Below are 21,261 nucleotides of genomic sequence, written 5' to 3'. Positions count from 1 at the left end.
AGGGGCTCCCTGTTGGCTCATATTAACAGTGTTTCACCTCAGGTCAGGCCTGATCAAGCTGGATTATAATCAAAGATGTCTTAATCATGACTATTCTAGATTTTCTTTTCTATATCAGTGACTATATTGTCCCAAATATCATTTACTTAAGGCAACAGGATACAGTTTGAAGGAGACTTGGCTACTATATCTAGTAGATGAAGTCTCCTTTATTGGCAAGTATTGAGAAAGTGACAATACTCATATGGAGTCAAGAAATAATGAAGAAAATGAATTGCAACCTGAAAGTATCATTAGAGCATATAGCAGCCAAATGCCCCTCAAATCATATCTACTGGTATTTAGAGTATTTAATATACTCTTGGAATCAAAGTTTCAACAAAAATGAAAGTGGAGGAGGGGGAGAAAGAGAGTGAGTGAGAGAGAGAGGATCAACTTTTATCATGGGTTTGGTCAATCAGAATTGATTTGGAAGATGAATCAAAAGTCATTTAGAGCTGGGGTGAGAGTCTAAACAACATCACTAAATTTTATAGTAATACTAAACTGTTATAGAATTGATAATATGATGAAAGATGGTGACACCAGTGGACAGTAGCCATGGAAAATGTTGAACCAATGAATAAAACAGGAGATATACAAAAAAAAAATAAAGTATCAAGATTCATAAAATGGTGATATATTGCAGATCCAGCTAACCCACACAAACATAAATAACGTTGATAAATGACTATAAGCAGGATGATCATCATCAAATTGATGACATGTCTAACTCCTAAATCCTTTTTCCTATATATATATATATATACTCTTTCTGCTGTTCAGAAAACAAAGATGATTATTAGTGGTGAGAGAAAATCTGATGACTTGATTCAACATTATTATAGACCACATAATTTCATATACATGAGTGCATGAGTATGTGTAAGTTTGCTTGTGTATGTGTGTGTGTATGTAAGTAAACAGTTGTGTATGTGTTTCTATGTCTTAATACTGTGTGTATGTGTAAATGTGCAAAATAGGTAAAATGAATCTGTAACAGGATTTTAATCAAACTAACTGACATGTCTGCTGATGAGAATGACAGGTGACTTGACCATGAACCACACATACACATTATACAGATGATTGATATATACATATATACACAAACACACACATATATATATATATGTATATATATATATATATATATATATATATATATATATATATATATATATATATAAACATACACACACACACACTGAACAATATTTATTATACAGTACATATATATATATATATATATATATATATATATATATATATATATATATATATATATATATATATATACACACATGTGTGTATATACTACACACACACTGAGCAGTGTTTATACAGTGTCGGCCTTGTTTTCTTTGTATCAGCTATCTGGAAATTTTGTTGTCCTTTTCTTGTATCACCTAACTGTCTGGATGCTTTGCGTTCTTGTACCATTTTGTATTATTTATATATATATATATATATATATATATATATATATATATATATATATATATATCATCATCATCATCGTTTAACGTCCGCTTTCCATGCTAGCATGGGTTGGGCGATTTGACTGAGGACTGGTGAAACCGGATGGCAACACCAGGCTCCAATCTAATTTGGCAGAGTTTCTACAGTTGGATGCCCTTCCTAACGCCAACCACTCAGAGAGTGTAGTGGGTGCTTTTACATGTCACCCGCACGAAGGCCAGTCAGGCGGTACTGGCAATGGCCACGCTCGAAATGGTGTCTTTTATGTGCCACCCACACAAAAGCCAGTCCAGGGGCACTGGCAACGATCTCGCTCGAAAACCCTACGAAGGCCAGTCAGGCGGCACTGGCAACGGTCACGCTCAAAATGGTGCATCTTATGTGCCACCCGCACAAGAGCCAGTCCAGCGGCACTGGCAACTATCTCACTTGGCTTACCGGGTCTTCTCACGCACAGCACATATATATCGTCGTCGTCGTTTAACATCCGCTTTCCATGCTAGCATGGGTTGGACGATTTGACTGAGGACTGGTGAAACCAGATATATATATGGCAAGAAGAAAATGGAGGGAATCCAGAGGTAGTATGCATCAGCTGTTAGACATTATGCTTATTTATTTATTTAAAACAGTTCTGATAATATATATACATGTGTAAAGTACCAGTAATTTCTAGAATAGAGAAAGAAGAGCAGCTTATTACAGGTGTTTCTGCCAAGAGGTCACAGTACCCCACGTGTTATTTCCATCTTTTCAGTGTACAGTAGTGATCTGTAGATAAAATTAGGGTACTTGGGTGTGCCTCTAGGCTTCGTAAGAGAGTTTAGATGAGATTCTAAAAAGGGCTAATTTATGTATATATAACTATACGTATACATATATACACACACACACATATATATGTATATACACACACATATACTGTGTGTGTGTGTGTATATATATATATATATATATATATATATATATATGTAAATATATATACATGTATATATATACATGTATATATATACATATATATATATATATATATATATATATATATACATACATAGGGGCAGGAGTGGCTGTGTGGTAAGTAGCTTGCTTACCAACCACATGGTTCCGGGTTCATTCCCACTCCGTGGCACCTTGGTTAAGTGTCTTCTACTATAGCCTCGGGCCGACCAAAGCCTTGTGGGTGGATTTTGTAGACGGAAACTGAAAGAAGCCTGTCGTATATATGTATGTATATATATATATATATATGTATTTGTGTGTCTGTGTTTGTCCCCCCAACATCGCTTGACAACCGATGGTGGTGTGTTTAGGTCCCCGTAACTTAGCGGTTCGGCAAAAGAGACCGATAGAATAAGTACTAGGCATCTAAAGAATTAGTCCTGGGGTCAATTTGCTCAACTAAAGGCGGTGTTCCAGCATGGCCGCAGTCAAATGCCTGAAACAAGTAAAAGAGAGTGTATATATATATATATATATATATATATATATATATATATAATCATAAATATATAGGGATTGACAGTAACCTGCTTCTCCAACATACTGAGAATTCAGAAATAGCAGTCAAAGAACTACTGATTTCAAAACTACAAATTATTACTCCAGATTGATAGCGATATTTTTTTTTTTTTACTCTTCTCTACTGTTTTTTGTTCTGTGTGTATCAAAAATATCGCTATCAATCTGGAGTAATAATTTGTAGTTTTGAAATCAGTAGTTCTTTGACTGCTATTTCTGAATTCTCAGTATGTTGGAGAAGCAGGTTACTGTCAATCCCTATATATTTATGATTATAAATGTTTTTTACCGAAAAGGTTTTTTCATACTGAGCAACCCGGCAAAATTGTTAATTATTAATTTTATTACTAATTGACGATTCCCTGCCCTGCATATCTATATATATATATCTATATATATATATATATATATATATATATATATATATATATATATATATATATGTGTGTGTGTGTGTGTGTGTGTGTGTGTGTGTGTGTGTGCATGTGTGTATACATATATACATACATGTATATATATTTACACACACACACACACACACACATATATATATATTAGAAGGTTTGGAGGTGTGAATATATATACATACATCATCATCATCATCGTTTAACGTACGCTTTTCATGCTACCATGGGTTGGACGATTTGACTGAGGACTGGTGAAACCAGATGGCTACACCAGGCTCCAATCTGATTTGGCAGAGTTTCTACAGCTGGATGCCCTTACTAACGCCAACCACTCCGAGAGTGTAGTGGGTGCTTTTACGTGCCACCGGCACGAAGGCCAGTCAGGCATTACTGGCAACGGCCACACTCAAAATGGTGTATTTTACGTGCCACCCGCACAAGAGCCAGTCCAGGGGCACTGGCAACGATCTCGCCCGAAAGTCCTTACACATGCCGCGGGCACATTTATATGGATGTATATATGTATATCTATATTCCTGCACATATATATACTTGTGTATATATACATGTGTGTATATATATATATATATATATATATATATATATATATACATATATATATATATATATATGCACATATATATATCCATGTATATATGTGTATACACACATACATATGTATATACATGTACATATATATATGTATGTATATATATACTTTTATGTATATATTTATGTGTATAAATATACTTTTATATGTATATGTATATATATATATATACTTTTATGTATATGTTTATATATGTATATATATATGCATGTGTGTTTGTAACCCCACCATCACTTGACTACCAATGTTGTTGTGTTTACGTCTCATAACTTAGCCGTTTGTAAAACACACCGATAGCTTAAGTACTATACATACATATATATACATATATATATTGATAATATATATATATACATATATATTGATATTGATATAGACAGATAAAAATCCATAATGTCAAAGCAGGCAGCTCTTCCTCTACCCATATATATATATATATAATATATATACACACACACACACACACACACACACATTTCGTATATTACAAAAAAACTTATGCACATTGATGCATAATCAAGATACTAAAATTGGTTATTTTGGCGACAAAAACCTGCCAAATTATTTTCAACACTATCCTCACTGGAAAGAAGAAAGGAACGTTGACTATTTACAGATCCGTTGGTAAGCGATGTGTAAAACTATCAAGCCGGCATGATGTGTGGCTCAGCCAATGATAAAGCAACACGTAAGCATTCAAGTAGCTGTCTGCTAGTCAACTCTTATAAATGCTTTAACAAAACACGATTTTACTCATTTAATTTTTCATTTCCAACTCCTTTTATTCTGAATAATAATCTTACAATAGATAAATAAATTTGTACATGAAGATCTTATAGTTAGTTTTCTTCCCCCACTATTTTGTTTCTAGAAACGATCATACAGCGGTCAATAAAGTTGTTTTTGTATTAGTTACAATAGTTTATAACCAATTTTCGAAATGTCTTATACCAAAGACATTTGTTCAGATTTTCGTTTGAAAATTTACAATTTTTTCAAATTTAACAGCAAACATTCGCAACAATAGTTGCATATTAATGGTTTATTTATTTTTAGATAAGGCAGAAGCATTCCACAACGTGGAAAGGTATTCAACAATTTCTTGTTTTTATTACTGGTACTTGCTTGAAGCCAAGGCAAACCAGTGCAACAGACAAAGGTAATGAACCCAACTTGCAACAATGAAACATCTACAGTTCTCTAAATAACATTCCGTAACAAAGTACTTAGTTTCATATTTAGTACGATAGAAAACCAGACGCAATAACAATATCAAATAAACATTATATTTATAAACTAATTAAATCGTTAAAAATTGAATTCTTACCCAGCCATGACTGCATGTGCACACACACACATGGAATAATAATAGTTATGCAGTAAAAATGAAATGTAAATGGATCTTACATTAATTTCAATGATCAATAATTCCAGTTGTTTGACCAACTGGGTTATCAACTTACTGAATTTAAAGTGTTAGTAGCAGAGTATACTACACATACTTGTACCTTTAACACAACCCTTAACCAGATTTAGCGGGGCAATAATAGACCTTTCAAATACAAGAACATGTCATTTGATGGCTTTGGGCTTCCACATTGTTTCCATCTACCAGGTTAAAAAGTCTACTTAATCAGGGTTGTTCTACAACAAAACAACTATTGCACCTAATGTCCATAGAATTTTTCCGAACAATAAAATGGTTTTGTTATCAGTTTATTTTGTTTACTTCATTTTAAAGTTGACTGCACTCATAAATCTAGATTATATCTAAATCAGGGTTATCTAGTTAAAACAGGGTTATCTAGTTAAAACAGGGTTATCTAGTTAAAACAGGGTTATCTAGTTAAAACAGGGTTATCTTCATAATTAGATAACCATGTTTTATACAAAAGTACATTTGGCATCTTATGAAGCTGTGTTACCACTTCTATCTTACATCACGTGCGCACGCACACACACGCACACACACGCACAACTTAGCTGTCTTAATGTCATTATCGTTTCACTCAGTCTAAAATGATATGTGGACAGAATTGTTCGCAAGTCAGACAAAATGCTTAGCAGTATTTCTTCCAGTAGCATTATGTTTTTGAGTTCAAATACTACCGAGGTTGACTTTCTTTTTCATCCTTTCAGATTAAAATAAGTACCACTTGAGCACTGAAAACAATGTAATCAACATACCATCTTCCCTCAGAATTGCTGGCCTTGTGCCAAAATTTGAAACAATTGTCTTCACTAGGCATGGTAAGAAACTTGTTTCCCAATTACATGGTTCTGGGTTCAATCCCACTATGTGGCACCTTGGGCTGACCAAAGCCTTAGGAGTTGATTTGGTAGACAGAAACTGAAAGAAGCCCATTATATATATATATATATATATATATATATATATATGTATTTGTGTCTTTGTGTCTATGTTTGTCCCTGCTGCCCCCACTATCGCTTGACAGCCAATGTTGCTGTGTTTATGTCCCCGTAACCTAGTGGTTCAGCAAAAGAGACCTATAAAATAAGTATCAGGCTTACAAAGAATAAGTCCTGGGGTCGATTTGTTTGACTAAAACCCCTTAAGGTGGTGCTCCAGCATGGCCACAATCAAATGACAAACAAATAAAGGAATAACTATTGAACAACAACTATTTAACTTTGTCTTCTACTGCAATAGCGCACTGTTCTTCATATGGGCTCAGTCTATCAGCCTAAAATACCTCTCACACTCCATCACACAAAAATGTATGTGACTTCGTAATGTAGCATAATTTTGCTATTTTACATGTCTATGTAGTTGTGAGCAGACATAGGCATCCTCTCAGCCCAAAAATCAAGCCCATAATCTAATGACTACAATCCAACACTGAGATGTGTGTCTTCCCCACTCTATATTGAACATTTTAGCTGTTCCTACTAGAACTGTCTTTTCTGACTGTGTTTTCTATTTTACCTAATAATTAGTCTGAACTACTTCAAATTAAAGATTTAAGCACAAAAAGCCAAGGACACACCCTTTTTGCCTTACTAAAACTAATAAATTTGTTAATACTCAGCTTCTTTTAAATGACTGTCTTATATATACCTTCATCATTGTCATTGTTTTAATGTCCACTTTTCCATGCTTGCATGGGTTGAACAAAATATACTTGAGGCAGATTTCCAAAAGTTAGGTGCCTTTATTTCTTTTTAGAAGTTTTACATAAACCTTTGAACATAAGCTGCAAGATGTTCCTACTTTTGACTAGACATTTTTTTACAATTAACATGCAATGTCAAGACAGGGAGACTTAAATACAAACACACACACACACACATGTATATATAATGGTATGCTTCCAGTTGCCACCTACCAAATTCAGGCTTTGATCAACCTAGAGATATAAAAGATGCTTGCCTAAGATGCTGCACAGTGATACAGCACCTGAAACCTTGACTGCAAAGCAAATTTCTTAACTGTACAACCATGCTTGTGTCTCAATACTCAACATGAATCTATCACAAATGTAGAGACCATTAAAAGTCCAGTAGAAAGGAGTAAAAGCATGCAATGATAAAAAGAAAGTGAATGCAGTGTGGGAGACAACTGCAGTTATGTTTCAATCTTATTGGACTTCTTCAGAAAAAAAAAGACCTTATTGTGAAAGAGTGTAAATTACTGTTACCCAGATCCAGCAGTTGTAAGACCTGAAATTATAACCATGTGCTTCACAATCCAACCTTTCTTATAGTAGTGAGTTGAAGCTTTGAAAACTTGTTGGCCATAAGTATCAGTAATATCCTACATTTTCATTCAGTGACCTCTCCATGATAAACAGAAATCAAACCCATGTGGACATTTCATTTTTATACTCTGTTTGTCACACTCACTCTTCCTCTTTCTCACATCATTTTCACTGTCCTACTCACTCTGTCACACTTTCACAGTCATAGATTGTCAAGTACTATATTCCATTGGTTAATGAATGTACAGTGAGCTGTTGTTTAATTAGTGTACTATTCACTATTATTTAATGAGTGTACTGTAATCCATTGTTAAATGGGTCTACTGTACACCATTGCATAATAAATTTTGTTTATGTAAATTAATTTATTGAATGAGTTGGAGAAGTATGATCTCTACAACTCTCAACATGCCAGACAAAGAAAATCAACATGGTAAACAGGAAATTCTAGAGCATTGCAGAGGAGGACTGAGTGAGTATTTTAGTGTGAGGCATGTATGGTTGGATAGCAATGCTCATTAAATGATGCAGATGTTGTTGTAGTAACTGTGTGCCAGTGGTTAAATACTTCATTAATCAATCAATATGATTTAGATACATCCTGATATGTTGGTGTAGATAACATCAACAGCACCATTTCAAGCAATATTCCAATGTGTGAGTCTTATCTGGATTTTGTTATGATTCAGTAAATGGACAGAATTGAATTAAAGAGGAATACTAATTATGTGAGGTTACCATAGAACTTGTAAGACTTAAGGTTTGCTATGAATGTAGGGCTTACTTTGGATATGTTAAGGATTAGAAGAGAGTGATATACCAGATTGTTTAACCCTTTAGCATTTAAACCAGCCATATCTGACCCAAATATTCTACCTCTTTTCTGTTCAAACTAGCCAGATCCAGCCTCTTACACCTATTCTATGATATCATTTAAAAAAATTATTATCACAGCATTGAAATTTTAAAGCCACAAGATAATGCATAATTAATTCAAAACAATGCAAATAAATAAGCCTTACATTCCACAGAAAAATCTGAACGCTAAAGGGTTAATTTTCATGTTCAGTGAAAGAGATAAGGTTATCATGGCCAGACCCATTGGGGGGTTTTCTCATGATCTGTGTTCATGGAGATAATGCTTGCATGGTGCAATGGATCCAGGTTGCATGAGAATGACGCTATGTATGAAATAGTTAAGAGTAAAGAGTGGTACCATCTGCACAGAAGTGGGGTGGTGGCTAGGAGTGACAGAATAGGTTGTTATGGTAAAAAGAGTGGGGCATCAATGGCAGGCATGAGAGGGTGTTCAGGGTGAAGGGGCATTCAGTGAAAATATAGTAGCAAGGGAGTGTGCTGGGAGTGCATGATGTATGACAAGGGAAGTGGCTCAAGGAGAAAGATTACAGGTAGCACAGAAGTTGGGTGGGAGACTATATATGTAACTCTTCTATGTACGCACTGTTAACTCTCACCATAGTGACAGCACCCCTGGACAGCTCTCACCAGTCATTCATCTACTCCTAGCTTCCAGAACAACCATCAGATTAGTGTATGAGACACCATGTTGAAAGGCAACTATACATATATATATATTTTTTTATATATATAAAGTTAACCAGTAAAGTGGACATTTAATATGCTAGAAATTGACCACATGTTGTGTCTACTAAGACCTAGTAGTTCTCAAAAGAAATTCAGTGAAATACCAAACTGTAAGCGAGCAAGACATTAAAAACTACATACATAAAATTAAAACATTGTTGTTCATGGACCAGGTTTTGGAACTTGTTTTACTGTGCTGGTTGGATTCAAGCATAAACTACATTTTGTGGGCTGGATTGGGACAATTATTCCTAAAATCCCTAGTAATGTAAGTCAAAGTCAAAGCATAAAAGGGTTAGTATATTATTACAACTCTGGATACACATTAGCAATCTATAGTTTACACAATAATTCAAAACACACTAGCCAGACATGGCTTTCTGACACATTTATTGGGGCAATGGTACAAAATAAAAACTGCTCAGATTGTATTAATCCATCCAACAAGACAATATTCTCCAGCAGGACAAAGCTACTATCACTACACTTAGCAAAGTGTCAATTTTCACTACACATAAACAGTAACGCAACTAAAGCCCTCACCAAAATCACTACACCTCACAAAGTCACTCTTCACTTATATAATAATGATGATTCTAGATTTTGGCACAAAGCCAGTAATTTCAGGGGAGTGGTAAGTCAGTGTCCTCCCTTCCCCAATACTTGACTGGTACTTATTTTATTGACCATGAAAGGGATGGAAGGCAAAGTCGGTCTCAGTGGAATTTGAACTCAGAATGTAAAAACAGTTGAAATGCTGCCAAACATTTTGCCCAGCATACTTTTTTACTCTTTTACTTGTTTCAGTCATTTGACTGTGGCCATGCTGGAGCACCACCTTTAGTCGAGCTAATTGACCCCAGGACTTATTCTTTGTAAGCCTAGTACTTATTCTATTGGTCTCTTTAGCCAAACCACTAAGTTACAGGGACATAAACACACCAGCATGTTGGGGGACAAACACAGACACACAAACATATACACACACATACATACATACACACACACACACATACATACATACATACATACATACATACATATATATATATATATATATATATATATATATATATATATATATACGACGGGCTTCTTTCAGTTTCCGTCTACCAAATCCACTCACAAGGCTATAGTAGAAGACACTTGCTCAAGGTGCCACACAGTGGGACTGAACCCGGAACCATGTGGTTGGTAAGCAAGCTTCTTACGACACAGCCACTCCTGCGCCTATAACAATTCTAAACTATGTCTTCAAGGTCAGGCAATACCACAACTCACAGCAATCAGTGAATCTCTATGAAGCTCAAGCATGAAGTGCATTGGAGTATTGATGCCATATCTGGAATGATGATGCAGCTGCAAACACATCTTAAAGATGGCAGCCAGAAAAGGTCACCTAGCTAAAGAACACACTAAAACCAATAATCTCTTCTGTTGCTGCTATACTGTTCTCTGTTCCTCAAGAAGCCACCACATCTGCTATAACATGAAATTTTTATGAAAGGTTTTAATTATTCTTTATATTCTTTTACTTGTTTCAGTCATTTGACTGCGGCCATGCTGGAGCACTGCTTTTGAGGGTCTTTTAGTCAAACTCCAGGATTTTTTTAAGCCTAGTACTTATTCTATTGGTCATTTTTGCTGAACCACTAAGTTACAGAGAGATAAACATACCAACAGCAGTTGTCAAGCATTGCTGGAGGGACAGACACAGACATACAATGGGTTTCTTTCAGTTTCCATCCACCAAATCCGCTCACAAGGCCCGAGGCTATAGAAGACACTTGCCCAAGGTGCAACAGAGTGGGACTGAACCTGAAACCGTGTGGTTGGGAAGCAAGCTTCTTACTACACAGTCATGCCTGTGCCTGGTCATTTTAAAACATGAAATTTGTATCATAGAATCAGGGGTGGTTTCAGGTTGTTTGGTATCGAAAAGGGGTTGAAATTTGTTTTGCACACCAACATGCATTGTATCACAGTCAGTTTGTGTTCTTGTTATACTTATTATAAGAAAAAATCCCATGGGTTTTGAATTTTTTATACAATAAGTCAATTTAAATCGAGTTGATATCTGATCCTGAATCAGTCCAAATTGGCCCTAATTGAGCAGATTCACCTTTCATTTTTTTTCTTCAAACAGTGTACCTTGGTCTACATTATCCAAACTGTCTTTTAAAAGAAGGCAAGGTGAGGTGTGGTTTTTGGAAGATTTAGCTGTTATTTTTAGGGTGAAGTGATCACAAAGAGACTTTCTTCTTGGTTCACAGTTTCTCATTAAGGTTGTGGAGTATCACAATTGACTAAAGAAGTAAGTGCCATGTAATCTAGATAGAACTTTATCATCCAAATGATGATGATGATGATGATCAAAGAAAACATGAGAAGAACTGGCTGAAGTTGGTCTCAAAATTCTGTATTTCAGAAGGGGATGACAAAAAATAACATAAATGGTGAGATGCTAGAGAAAACTTATCCGACCCATGCAAGTATGACAAAGCAGATACAACATGATGATGGGAATGATGTCATTTGTGTGCACATGCGCGTGTGTGTGTGAAGCACTCATTCCACTCTAAAAAGTGGTTAGGGTTAGGAAGAGCATACAGCCATAAAAACCTGCAAAAACAAAGAGTGAGGCCTGGTGCAGTCTTCTGCCTAGCCATCTCCTGTCAAACTGTCCAACCTATGTCAGTGCATGGAAAACGGATGTGTGATGATGATGATATATATATATATATATATATAGGATGACCACAAGACACTGAGCCTTACAGAGGAGATGGCAAAGGAATGAGATACCTGGTGCTTTGCTGTACTCAAGAAGACCTATCCTTCACAGCAGAAATGTTAATGAAGCTCTCACTGCTGAAGACAATTGGCCTGCAAGAGCCCTGTGTCAGTGACATATAGAAAGTACCCAGTACACTGTAAAGTGGTTGGTAATAAGAAGGGCATCCAGTTATAGAAACCAAGCCAAATCAGACTAGAACCTGGTGCAACTCTCTCGCTTGCCATCTCTGATCAAAGCATCCAGCCACACCAACAGGGAAAACTGACATTCATCCAGCCACACCAACAGGGAAAACTGACATTAAAGGATGATAATGATGATGATGATCACACACACACACACAATATTTTAAAATTTCACTATTCTATATGTAAACACCATAAAACTCTGCACATTTTTCACCAAACTTATGATTGGAATTAAGGCTGCAAGTTTCCATGTACACACACACACACACACACACACTTTTATTACGAGAACAACAATAATGTAATATCATGTTGCTTTTGTTTAGATTATCTTATTAATATAATATATCAATATACCTTACATAAAATGAAATATTAAAAATTAATATAATTCAATTATACGTTAAGTAGATTATCTACAGTTGTACAACACTGCAAGTTGAACATGGGGTTGTATTATATACAGACTTTTATGACATGTATAAAAGCATTAAAACTAAATATGTGTATGTTTGTATGTGTATATATATATATATATATATATATATGCATGTTTGTGTAAGTAGATATGTACATATATACATACACACACACACACACACACACACACACACACACACATCTTTTATCGTAAAGGGCAGGAAGCTGGCAGAATCGTCAGCACACCAGGTGAAATGCTTAGCGGTATTTCATCTGCCGTTATGTTCTGAGTTCATATTCCTCCACGGTCAACTTTGCCTTTCATCCTTTCGGGGTCGATTAAATAAGTACCAATTACGCACTGGGGTCAATGTAATCGACTTAATCCCTTTGTCTGTCCTTGTTTGTCCCCTCTATGTCTAGCTCCCTGTGAGCAATAAAGAAATACATATATCTTTTATCTTACTTGTTTCAGTCATTTGACTGTGGCCATGCCAAGGCACTGTGTTGAAGGAGTTTGGTTAAACAAATCAACTCCAGGACTCATTGTTTTTTTAAGCCTAGTACTTATTCTATTGATCTCTTATGCCAAACTGCTAAGTTACAAGGATAGAAATACACCAGCATTGGTTGTCAAGCGATGTTGGGGGGACAAACACAGACACGCAAACATATACATACACATACATACATATATATATACAACGAGCATCTTTCAGTTTCCGTCAACCAAATCCACTCACAAGGCTTTGGTTGGCCCGAGACTATAGTAGAAGACACTTGCCCAAGGTGCCACGCAGTGGGACTGAACCCGGAACCATGTGGTTGAGAAGCAAGCTTCTTACCACACAGCCATGCCTATATATATATATATATATATATACATATATATATATATATATATATATATATACAAATTAAAAGGGTAAAGGATTATCAATTTATTAATTTATTAATAAATCAAGAATTAATAATTTTTACCAAGCCCTTCGGTATGTAAGCACCATTATCGGTGGAGAACTTATTTAAAAGTTCATATATATTTATAAACATAATTTAGGGATCAGCAAATATTTGCTTCACCACATACCAAAGTTCAGAAATAGCAGCTAAAAAAGTTGAGACTCCAACAGATAGCATTACTTGTAACTCACAAAGGCAAAAACAAGAAGAAAAAACAATGAAAACTAACCATTCCGAAGATTAATCGTAGACACGTTTCTGGATTATGAGTGATAAATACTCAATTTCCTTCATCAATACGATATTCCAGTAGTAAATTCGACTATGTTAGCAAACTGTGCATGCATGAACGAGTAACATTCTACATCGACACAAATCTGAAAGCATAAGCGAATCTACCTCGGCCAGCCAGTCTACTATCCTTCCTTCAAGAAATTACCATGTGCGTGACAAGCAATACCGCAGAGAATCTGCGTTTACTAACAGGGAGTGAATAATTATTACAAATTAAAAGGGTAAAGGATTATCAATTTATTAATTTATTAATAAATCAACAATTAATAATTTTTATGTGTGTGTGTGTATATATATATATATATATATATCTATATATACATACATACATACACATATGGCTTTAAAAAGTGTCAGTGGTGCTTCATTGAAGAAAAGTTTCTTTTTTTTTTTGAGCTGAGCAGATATACAGGCTTAGTGACTGGCTCATTATTATTATTGTTGATGGAGATAGTGATGACAAGAGATTGTATTATCAATGTAAATATTACCATTTTGCTGAATAATTTCTACAGGTTAATTCCCATCAACTGTAGATTAAAATAGCAGGTATATATATCATATCTATTATAGAAGCTGAGTGTAAGAACTGTAATTTTGTAATTAGATCTGAGTCTATAACGAAACAGCTGTCTTTCTAACAAAATTTAACCACACCAGAGAATATTATTATCAATGCTTAAAATTTAGATTATCAGATAAATCTGGAATATAGCATAAAAAGAAAGAATTGGCAAATATACTATAACAATACAGCTAAAATATTAAAAACAGAAAATGTCGTTGATGATGATTACCATGAGAAAACCTACAAAGAGGATAGCCACAGATTATTTCATCTTAGACAAGACAGTTTTACACTTACTTTAGTGAAACCAAATCAAAAGCCGAAGATATATATTAGGATAAATTTTAAACAAACAGAAACAGGTTATGTTAATGGAAAATGGGAGAACATATTCAGTTTTATACATCAGTAATAAAGCTGAATCTTTAGATTAATGCTGACATATCATTTTCCCCGGATATTTACAAATATATCAAAGAACAGGGTGTGTTGACGTCACGTATCTTTGGATATAATGAAACAGAAACTGTCGGAAGATGCAGCATAAAAGAACCTTTGAAACAAAGACTTCTAAAGAATGATTCAGATAAATACAGAACAGAGATTAGATTCTCCCCCAGCCCCGCCCCTTGTAGCAAGCTGCAAAGAATATTTACCAGGTTAATACTTCTTCAGCAGCACTTAGTAATGGAGCCAATGAGAGTACTTTGATAAGGTAGCTTGATCTGCTAGAAATAGCAGCCATACCCAGCTTAAATAACACCCTACTACTTAAAAAAAGAAAAGGTACATTGGATATAAAACTGATGAAAGTGGGGTCCAAAATTACAAAAAAGAAAAAAATGTAATGACAATCTCAACAAGACAATAATGGTACATTTTTAGATTTTCCAGAAATCTAAAGTTAAGGATGTCGTTATTGTAGATTTAAATACTGTGGATATCGTTGAATCACAAGAGCATGAGCACCAGCATCAAGAAGCACTACTGTTTGACCGTCTCAAATCTGTATATATTTCTTATAAATCTATGGCATGAAAAATTGGTCCCACTAGAAGTAGGTTAAATTATCTTAATGTTTATAATTGCAGGAACCACATACTAGGGTTCCTGAAAGGAAACTAATTAAAAACAATATGATGGGAATTTATCGAGAAGATCTACAGAATAAAGAATTACCATCATTATTGTTTCAACATGTTTTCTGGGTTTTTTTGGTGGGGGGGTTTTAATCTATGTTGGAATAGGCTGGATAAGTCAACAATACATCAAGAATGTGTACTCAGAATCACCATAACTATAACCATTCCACTCTATTAGTGGTTAATGGTGACAGGACATCCAGCTATAGACTATATGCCAACTCAAATTATTCTATTTAGTAGGACAAACCTAAAGACAAGATATGCTGTTAGAAAATAAACTGATAGCATTTGAGCAATGAGTTACAAGAGAATTTTACTGCAAGTCAACCTGATTAATTTGACTTATAATCAAAGACATTCTAACCATGACCTTCTATTTTATATCCACTAGACAGTTTATTGCAGATTACATTCACCAATACCTCTGGCCATTTTGCTTATAGATAGTTGGGTGCAACTGAGAAACTTAGTTGCAATTCCTAGGTGGTTGAAGACTCCCTCATAGGTCCATGTATAGCTTTACCAACTCAGTATTACTACACAATTTCATATATATACACACACACACGTATAGAATAGTATTTATTACCACAATGTTCTAACATTTGACATACATAATCTATGCATTAATACAATAGTACATTCTTACCTACCTACCTACCTACCTTTAATATCATGCTAAGGGATTTAAGTCAAAGAAAAGAGAGAAACCCAGAGAAAACAAAGAAGTGAAAATAGGAAATGATAATACTAAATAATGGTAGTGGTGGTGGTAATGAAGGCACTTTTTCTTGTTTGTGATGGTGGTAGCAATGGCATTGTTCAATGACAACTACTTGTAAAAAAACGTGCATGTTTAAAATCATATGGTATTTTAAATTTCAGCTCACACAATAAACATATCATTCACCATCAACTCCTTTGTCATCGTTGTCATGCAGTGTATGCTTTTTGCAGTACATTGATGACACCATGAAGAAAGTCTTCTCAGTTAAATACAACTTTTCCTATCAGATGAAGCCATACTATTACTTCGTTCTGACTTTCTTACAGTGTTTTTTTGGCAGAGATATTGGGGTGGTTTTCCATTGCCTTCCCCATCTGGACGGTCGTTGGCTCACAAGAACATCCATCCTTCAACAAGTCTTGTTTTTTTAATCCTGCTGAATGTCCAGATACCCTCCTCAAGAGAGTAGCAAGCCACTCAAGTGTGTGAGCCAGTTTAGTCACTGACCACTCAACCATAGAACTAATACTAGTTTACATGGTACCAGTAGCAGGTCTCATCAGCCTGTGATAAGATCCCTAACTGGACTTAATCAACTCCTTGCTACTTACAAAACCCACTTTCACCACTATCTCCATTAAATAATACCCTACCAGTATTAATTACCACAACAAACTATTTTAGTTCTCAGTGTATATATATCATCATCATCATCATTTAACATCTTTTTTTCCATGCTGTGCATGTGTGTGTATGTATAAGTGTGTGTATGTATAAGTGTGTGTATGTATAAGTGTGTGTATGTGTGTGTTGTTCAAAAGAACCAGGCTGACAGACATAAACTAAAGGACTCAATACTTCAGTAAGTGAAATGTCTGTTGTGAAATTAGAATTGCTAAGAACTGAAACAAGAAATTAATTCTGTAAACTAGTCACCAAACTAAAATAAGCAATATTATCATCACCATCATTTCAAATCTGCCTTTCATGCTAGCATTGGCGGATGATTCAATAGGATTCAGGGTTCTGAAGAACATGTCTTTCTCTAGTGTCTCAGTTTAAAATACACATATATAAGGCAAGCTAGCAGAATCACTGGCACATTCAACAAAAAATGTTTTGAGGTATTTCTTCTGGTTCTTTTATGTTCTAAATTTGAAATTCCACAGAGGTCAACTTTGCCATTCATCCCTGAGCCAAAATTCAAAAACCACACACACACACAATCCTCCATTTTCCAATGCTAATATGAGTTAAGTGTTCATATTACTAAGGTATTGTTTTACAGCCAGATACCGTTCATATCACTAACCCATACCTGATTTACAAGTTATGGACTATATACACACATACACACATTATATATATAAAGAAAGAAAAAATATAAGAACAAATTAATAGATTAGATTTTTAATAAAAACTATGTTAAATCAGTTTAAACACTTATTTACAATCAGAATCACAATTATCACCAGTGGGGGAAACAACACTAACAGTTATCTATCTCAGATTTCCATAAACACCAAACAGAAATATGATCTTTCACTTTGTAGAAGTACTTTGTGGTAAGTAGCTAAAAACTTTACTTTGAAGCACAGAAATAGCTGTTAATAAAGCAGATATATCTGATCTGAAAAAGAATTTCAAGCTAATTCAGCTTGGTTGCTTGGCAAGTGATAGATATTTCTTTCCTGTTCCCTCAGGAAAAGTTTTCCTCTGAAATTAATTTCTGAATATGTATAATCTTTCATGAACATTTTTTATTTTATTATTTCATCATGACTTTTGTAAACAATAACATTGTTGATTACAAGTTTCCGACAGGATAACTAACTACTGATTCACTCTGTTTCTGATTCAACTCAGGTGCAATAATAACACCAAAGTATTTTGGTTCCATCACATTGGTTTTCTTGCAGATGAGTACATTTTTCACAAATACGCACCACACATATACAACAGGATTCTGCAGAGGCTCCATCAACCAAATTTCAGTCTTGTGGAATTAACATGAGGTAATAGCAGGAAACACTGCCCAGGGTACAACACAGTGAGATTGAATCTACAACTGCTTGTTTGTGGACCAGTCTCCTTAACCATACAGCTACATAATACATAATACACATACATACTATACATACCAAACACACAAATATACATTAGGTAGTTTTATAGTGAAACAAAATGTCAAAGAAGTCCAAGACATTTTCAACTAAATATACTCAGCTAATTTAATAGGATTATATAATTAATAAAGACATCCATTAGGAAAAGTCATGAATCTGATATAATTTGCAGGCATGTATTCTAGAGTAATTAATCTTTGATTACTTTGATGACTATCATCTAAACCACTCCTACAACAATGACCTTTCCTCTCAGTTTTAGTTCAATTTGTAAAGGAAGTACTACTCACCAATACATCCTCCAAGAGTACAGATATATGTGAGCCAATGAGAGAACCTTAATGCAATTCCTCAATACGCTAGAAATAACAGTCAAACCTTTGAGTTACCCCACTCCGTTGTCTGAGAAATGGAATACATTGGACATTGTAGTGCTACATATACATAGCAAGGTCAAATCTGAAATGCTTTTGGTCATATGTATCCTGAATTAAAGCTGACTTGGGATGTAACGTGGGAGAATGAGAAATGATAATAGTCTCATTCAACTATATCAAAACAGTCACTACCAGTTAATTAAAATGTAGAACATACAGTACCTTTAATGATCATGGGTTTATGTAAACTATTTTGCCATCCAAATTGTTTGGAGTTTACAAGTGTTCAATGACTGGATAGTCACCACATCAACTTTCCACATTAAAATATAATTGGGAGGAGGACTATTAGCTTCATATTATGAGATAAAAAAAAAACCTTTTTCAATATTCAATAACCTTAAAGATCAACTCAGACATTTAAACATTTACTGAATTATCCCCTATAATAAGTAAAACATCTTCAACATTGCTTGTAGGTAAAGAACTGCTGAAGTTTTGTATAAAAACTTTTCTACAAACTGTAGAAGCATGACTTCACCATGATTTCTTATGCTTAACACTGTTTCGTAAATAAAAGATTCATAATCAAAAAATATAATTTCAACCAAAAACAGCAGTTGATTCTATATTAAACCCCACTCCAAAATCATTTTACACTACAATACTGCTCAAACATACAAAGGGAACCACATACATACACACAGATCAGCATTTGAATAATGATTTGATTATTAAGTAAAAATGCTTCACTCACCAACACTGTCCTGCTGGCCCACCATGAGTTGTATAGTCCTTGTCTTTGACACCACAAGAGAAATAGTCTGATCCTTTGAGAGTTTGCTAACTGTATGCTGCCATTACCTAAACACAAAATAAATAAAACACAAATGTAAATAAAAATATTTAAATGATATTAAAATGAAAGAATTCTAAGAACAATCAAAGACCTGAAATATTAGAGTTTGTTTACATTTCTGACAATGACAAAATATATTTCAAAATCCAGGAATACAACATCCAAATTCTAAAACTAAAGGAAACTAACCAAGCATGGTAAAGTATGATTGCTTCTGTCAGTTAGTTTCATTGGTTAAGATTGTCAGAAGTGAGTGCCATCACTGAACTAAACAGCACTATTTGCATACAGGTGGCAGATTTAGCAGATCACATCCTTTTGTGCAAGACATTTGAAGTAGAATCTAGAATCTATAAAAACTGGTGATGGTCTATGTCTGTAATAAATAATTTATAGGAGAGAGTTCTAGGAAAATGAAATAAGTTTAAATGATGCAAGGAGTAAAGCCTTTGGTTTTTGGGGGGTGGGGAGGGTTGTCTGAGAATGAGAAAGACAGAGAGAGAAATTGGCGATGTGATTTTTACTGAAAGCTTCTATCTCTCTTCGCCACTCTCATATGGCAGGCCACAATCTGAAATCTAACATTCTTCACTACTCATAGCAACTGAAATTATCCAAATCTTTTATGAACCTTCAGTTTAGTTCATTTAGGAACTCTTTAGTTCATTTAGGAACTCTTAAAAAGTCTCTTCAAATGACTCAAAATTTCTAAAAACTTGAAAAGACATCAACTCTTCTATCTGTGCATTACCAGAGAGCCAAATGGGCAGCTAACACACACTCCTCCAGTACTACAACAACATATAAGGAAACTATAAATAATCATTTACTTTTTGATCATGAAAATGCAGCCACACGGGGGCGCTTTCTTCAAACCCTTTACTCAATCATATTGTTCTTATCACTTGGTCTGTTATTCATATTATCAACATGTATTTATCAGATGATTGAGTATACCTTGAGTTATGCTCCCTTTTAGAGAGTCAATTCCTTTTAGGAAATAAAATCAAGGAATTTACACCAAAATACACAGACACAAAGACATGATGGACATTCATACAATTTCTCTCCACTAAGCACCACTCACAGGCACTAGTCCACTTGACAATAAAATGGAAGACACATGCTAAAGTAGCACACAGTGGAATCATAGTTAGAATCATGTACTGAAAAATCAAACTTTGTAACCTCACAGCAATGCCTGATGTAAGAACTGAAACCGAATCTCAATGGATGAGGGTTACTCAGCAGACATTCTACTTATCTTCACAAAGTTTACAAATACAGTCTTCAATAAAATCCCAAGTCCATGGTCATGACCACCACCACCATCATAATCATCAGCCATATTATTATCAACATTTTGCATCCACTTTCCATGCTAGTGTGGCTTGGACAAGTCATCATGATCCAAGTC

General features: G+C 34.7%; 1 protein-coding gene across 1 annotated transcript in view; it reads right to left on the bottom strand.

Annotated features, from left to right (window-relative positions):
- LOC106882609 (transmembrane protein 229B) overlaps positions 1 to 19,847 on the bottom strand; it is a 62,601-nt gene extending 42,754 nt beyond the window's left edge. Inside the window, exon 1 of the mRNA XM_089359719.1 lies at positions 19,743 to 19,847. Coding sequence (XP_089215845.1) covers positions 19,743 to 19,767 — 25 coding nt within the window. The 5' untranslated portion in view covers positions 19,768 to 19,847. The remainder of the gene's footprint in view (positions 1 to 19,742) is intronic.
- Between the last annotated feature and the right edge of the window lie 1,414 nt (positions 19,848 to 21,261).

Source organism: Octopus bimaculoides, chromosome 11, assembly GCF_046866305.1.
Source record: "Octopus bimaculoides isolate indiv1 chromosome 11, ASM4686630v1, whole genome shotgun sequence".
NCBI lineage: Eukaryota > Metazoa > Mollusca > Cephalopoda > Octopoda > Octopodidae > Octopus > Octopus bimaculoides.
Note: the sequence above shows the minus strand (reverse complement) of the source record. Positions and strands in the feature narration are given on the sequence as shown.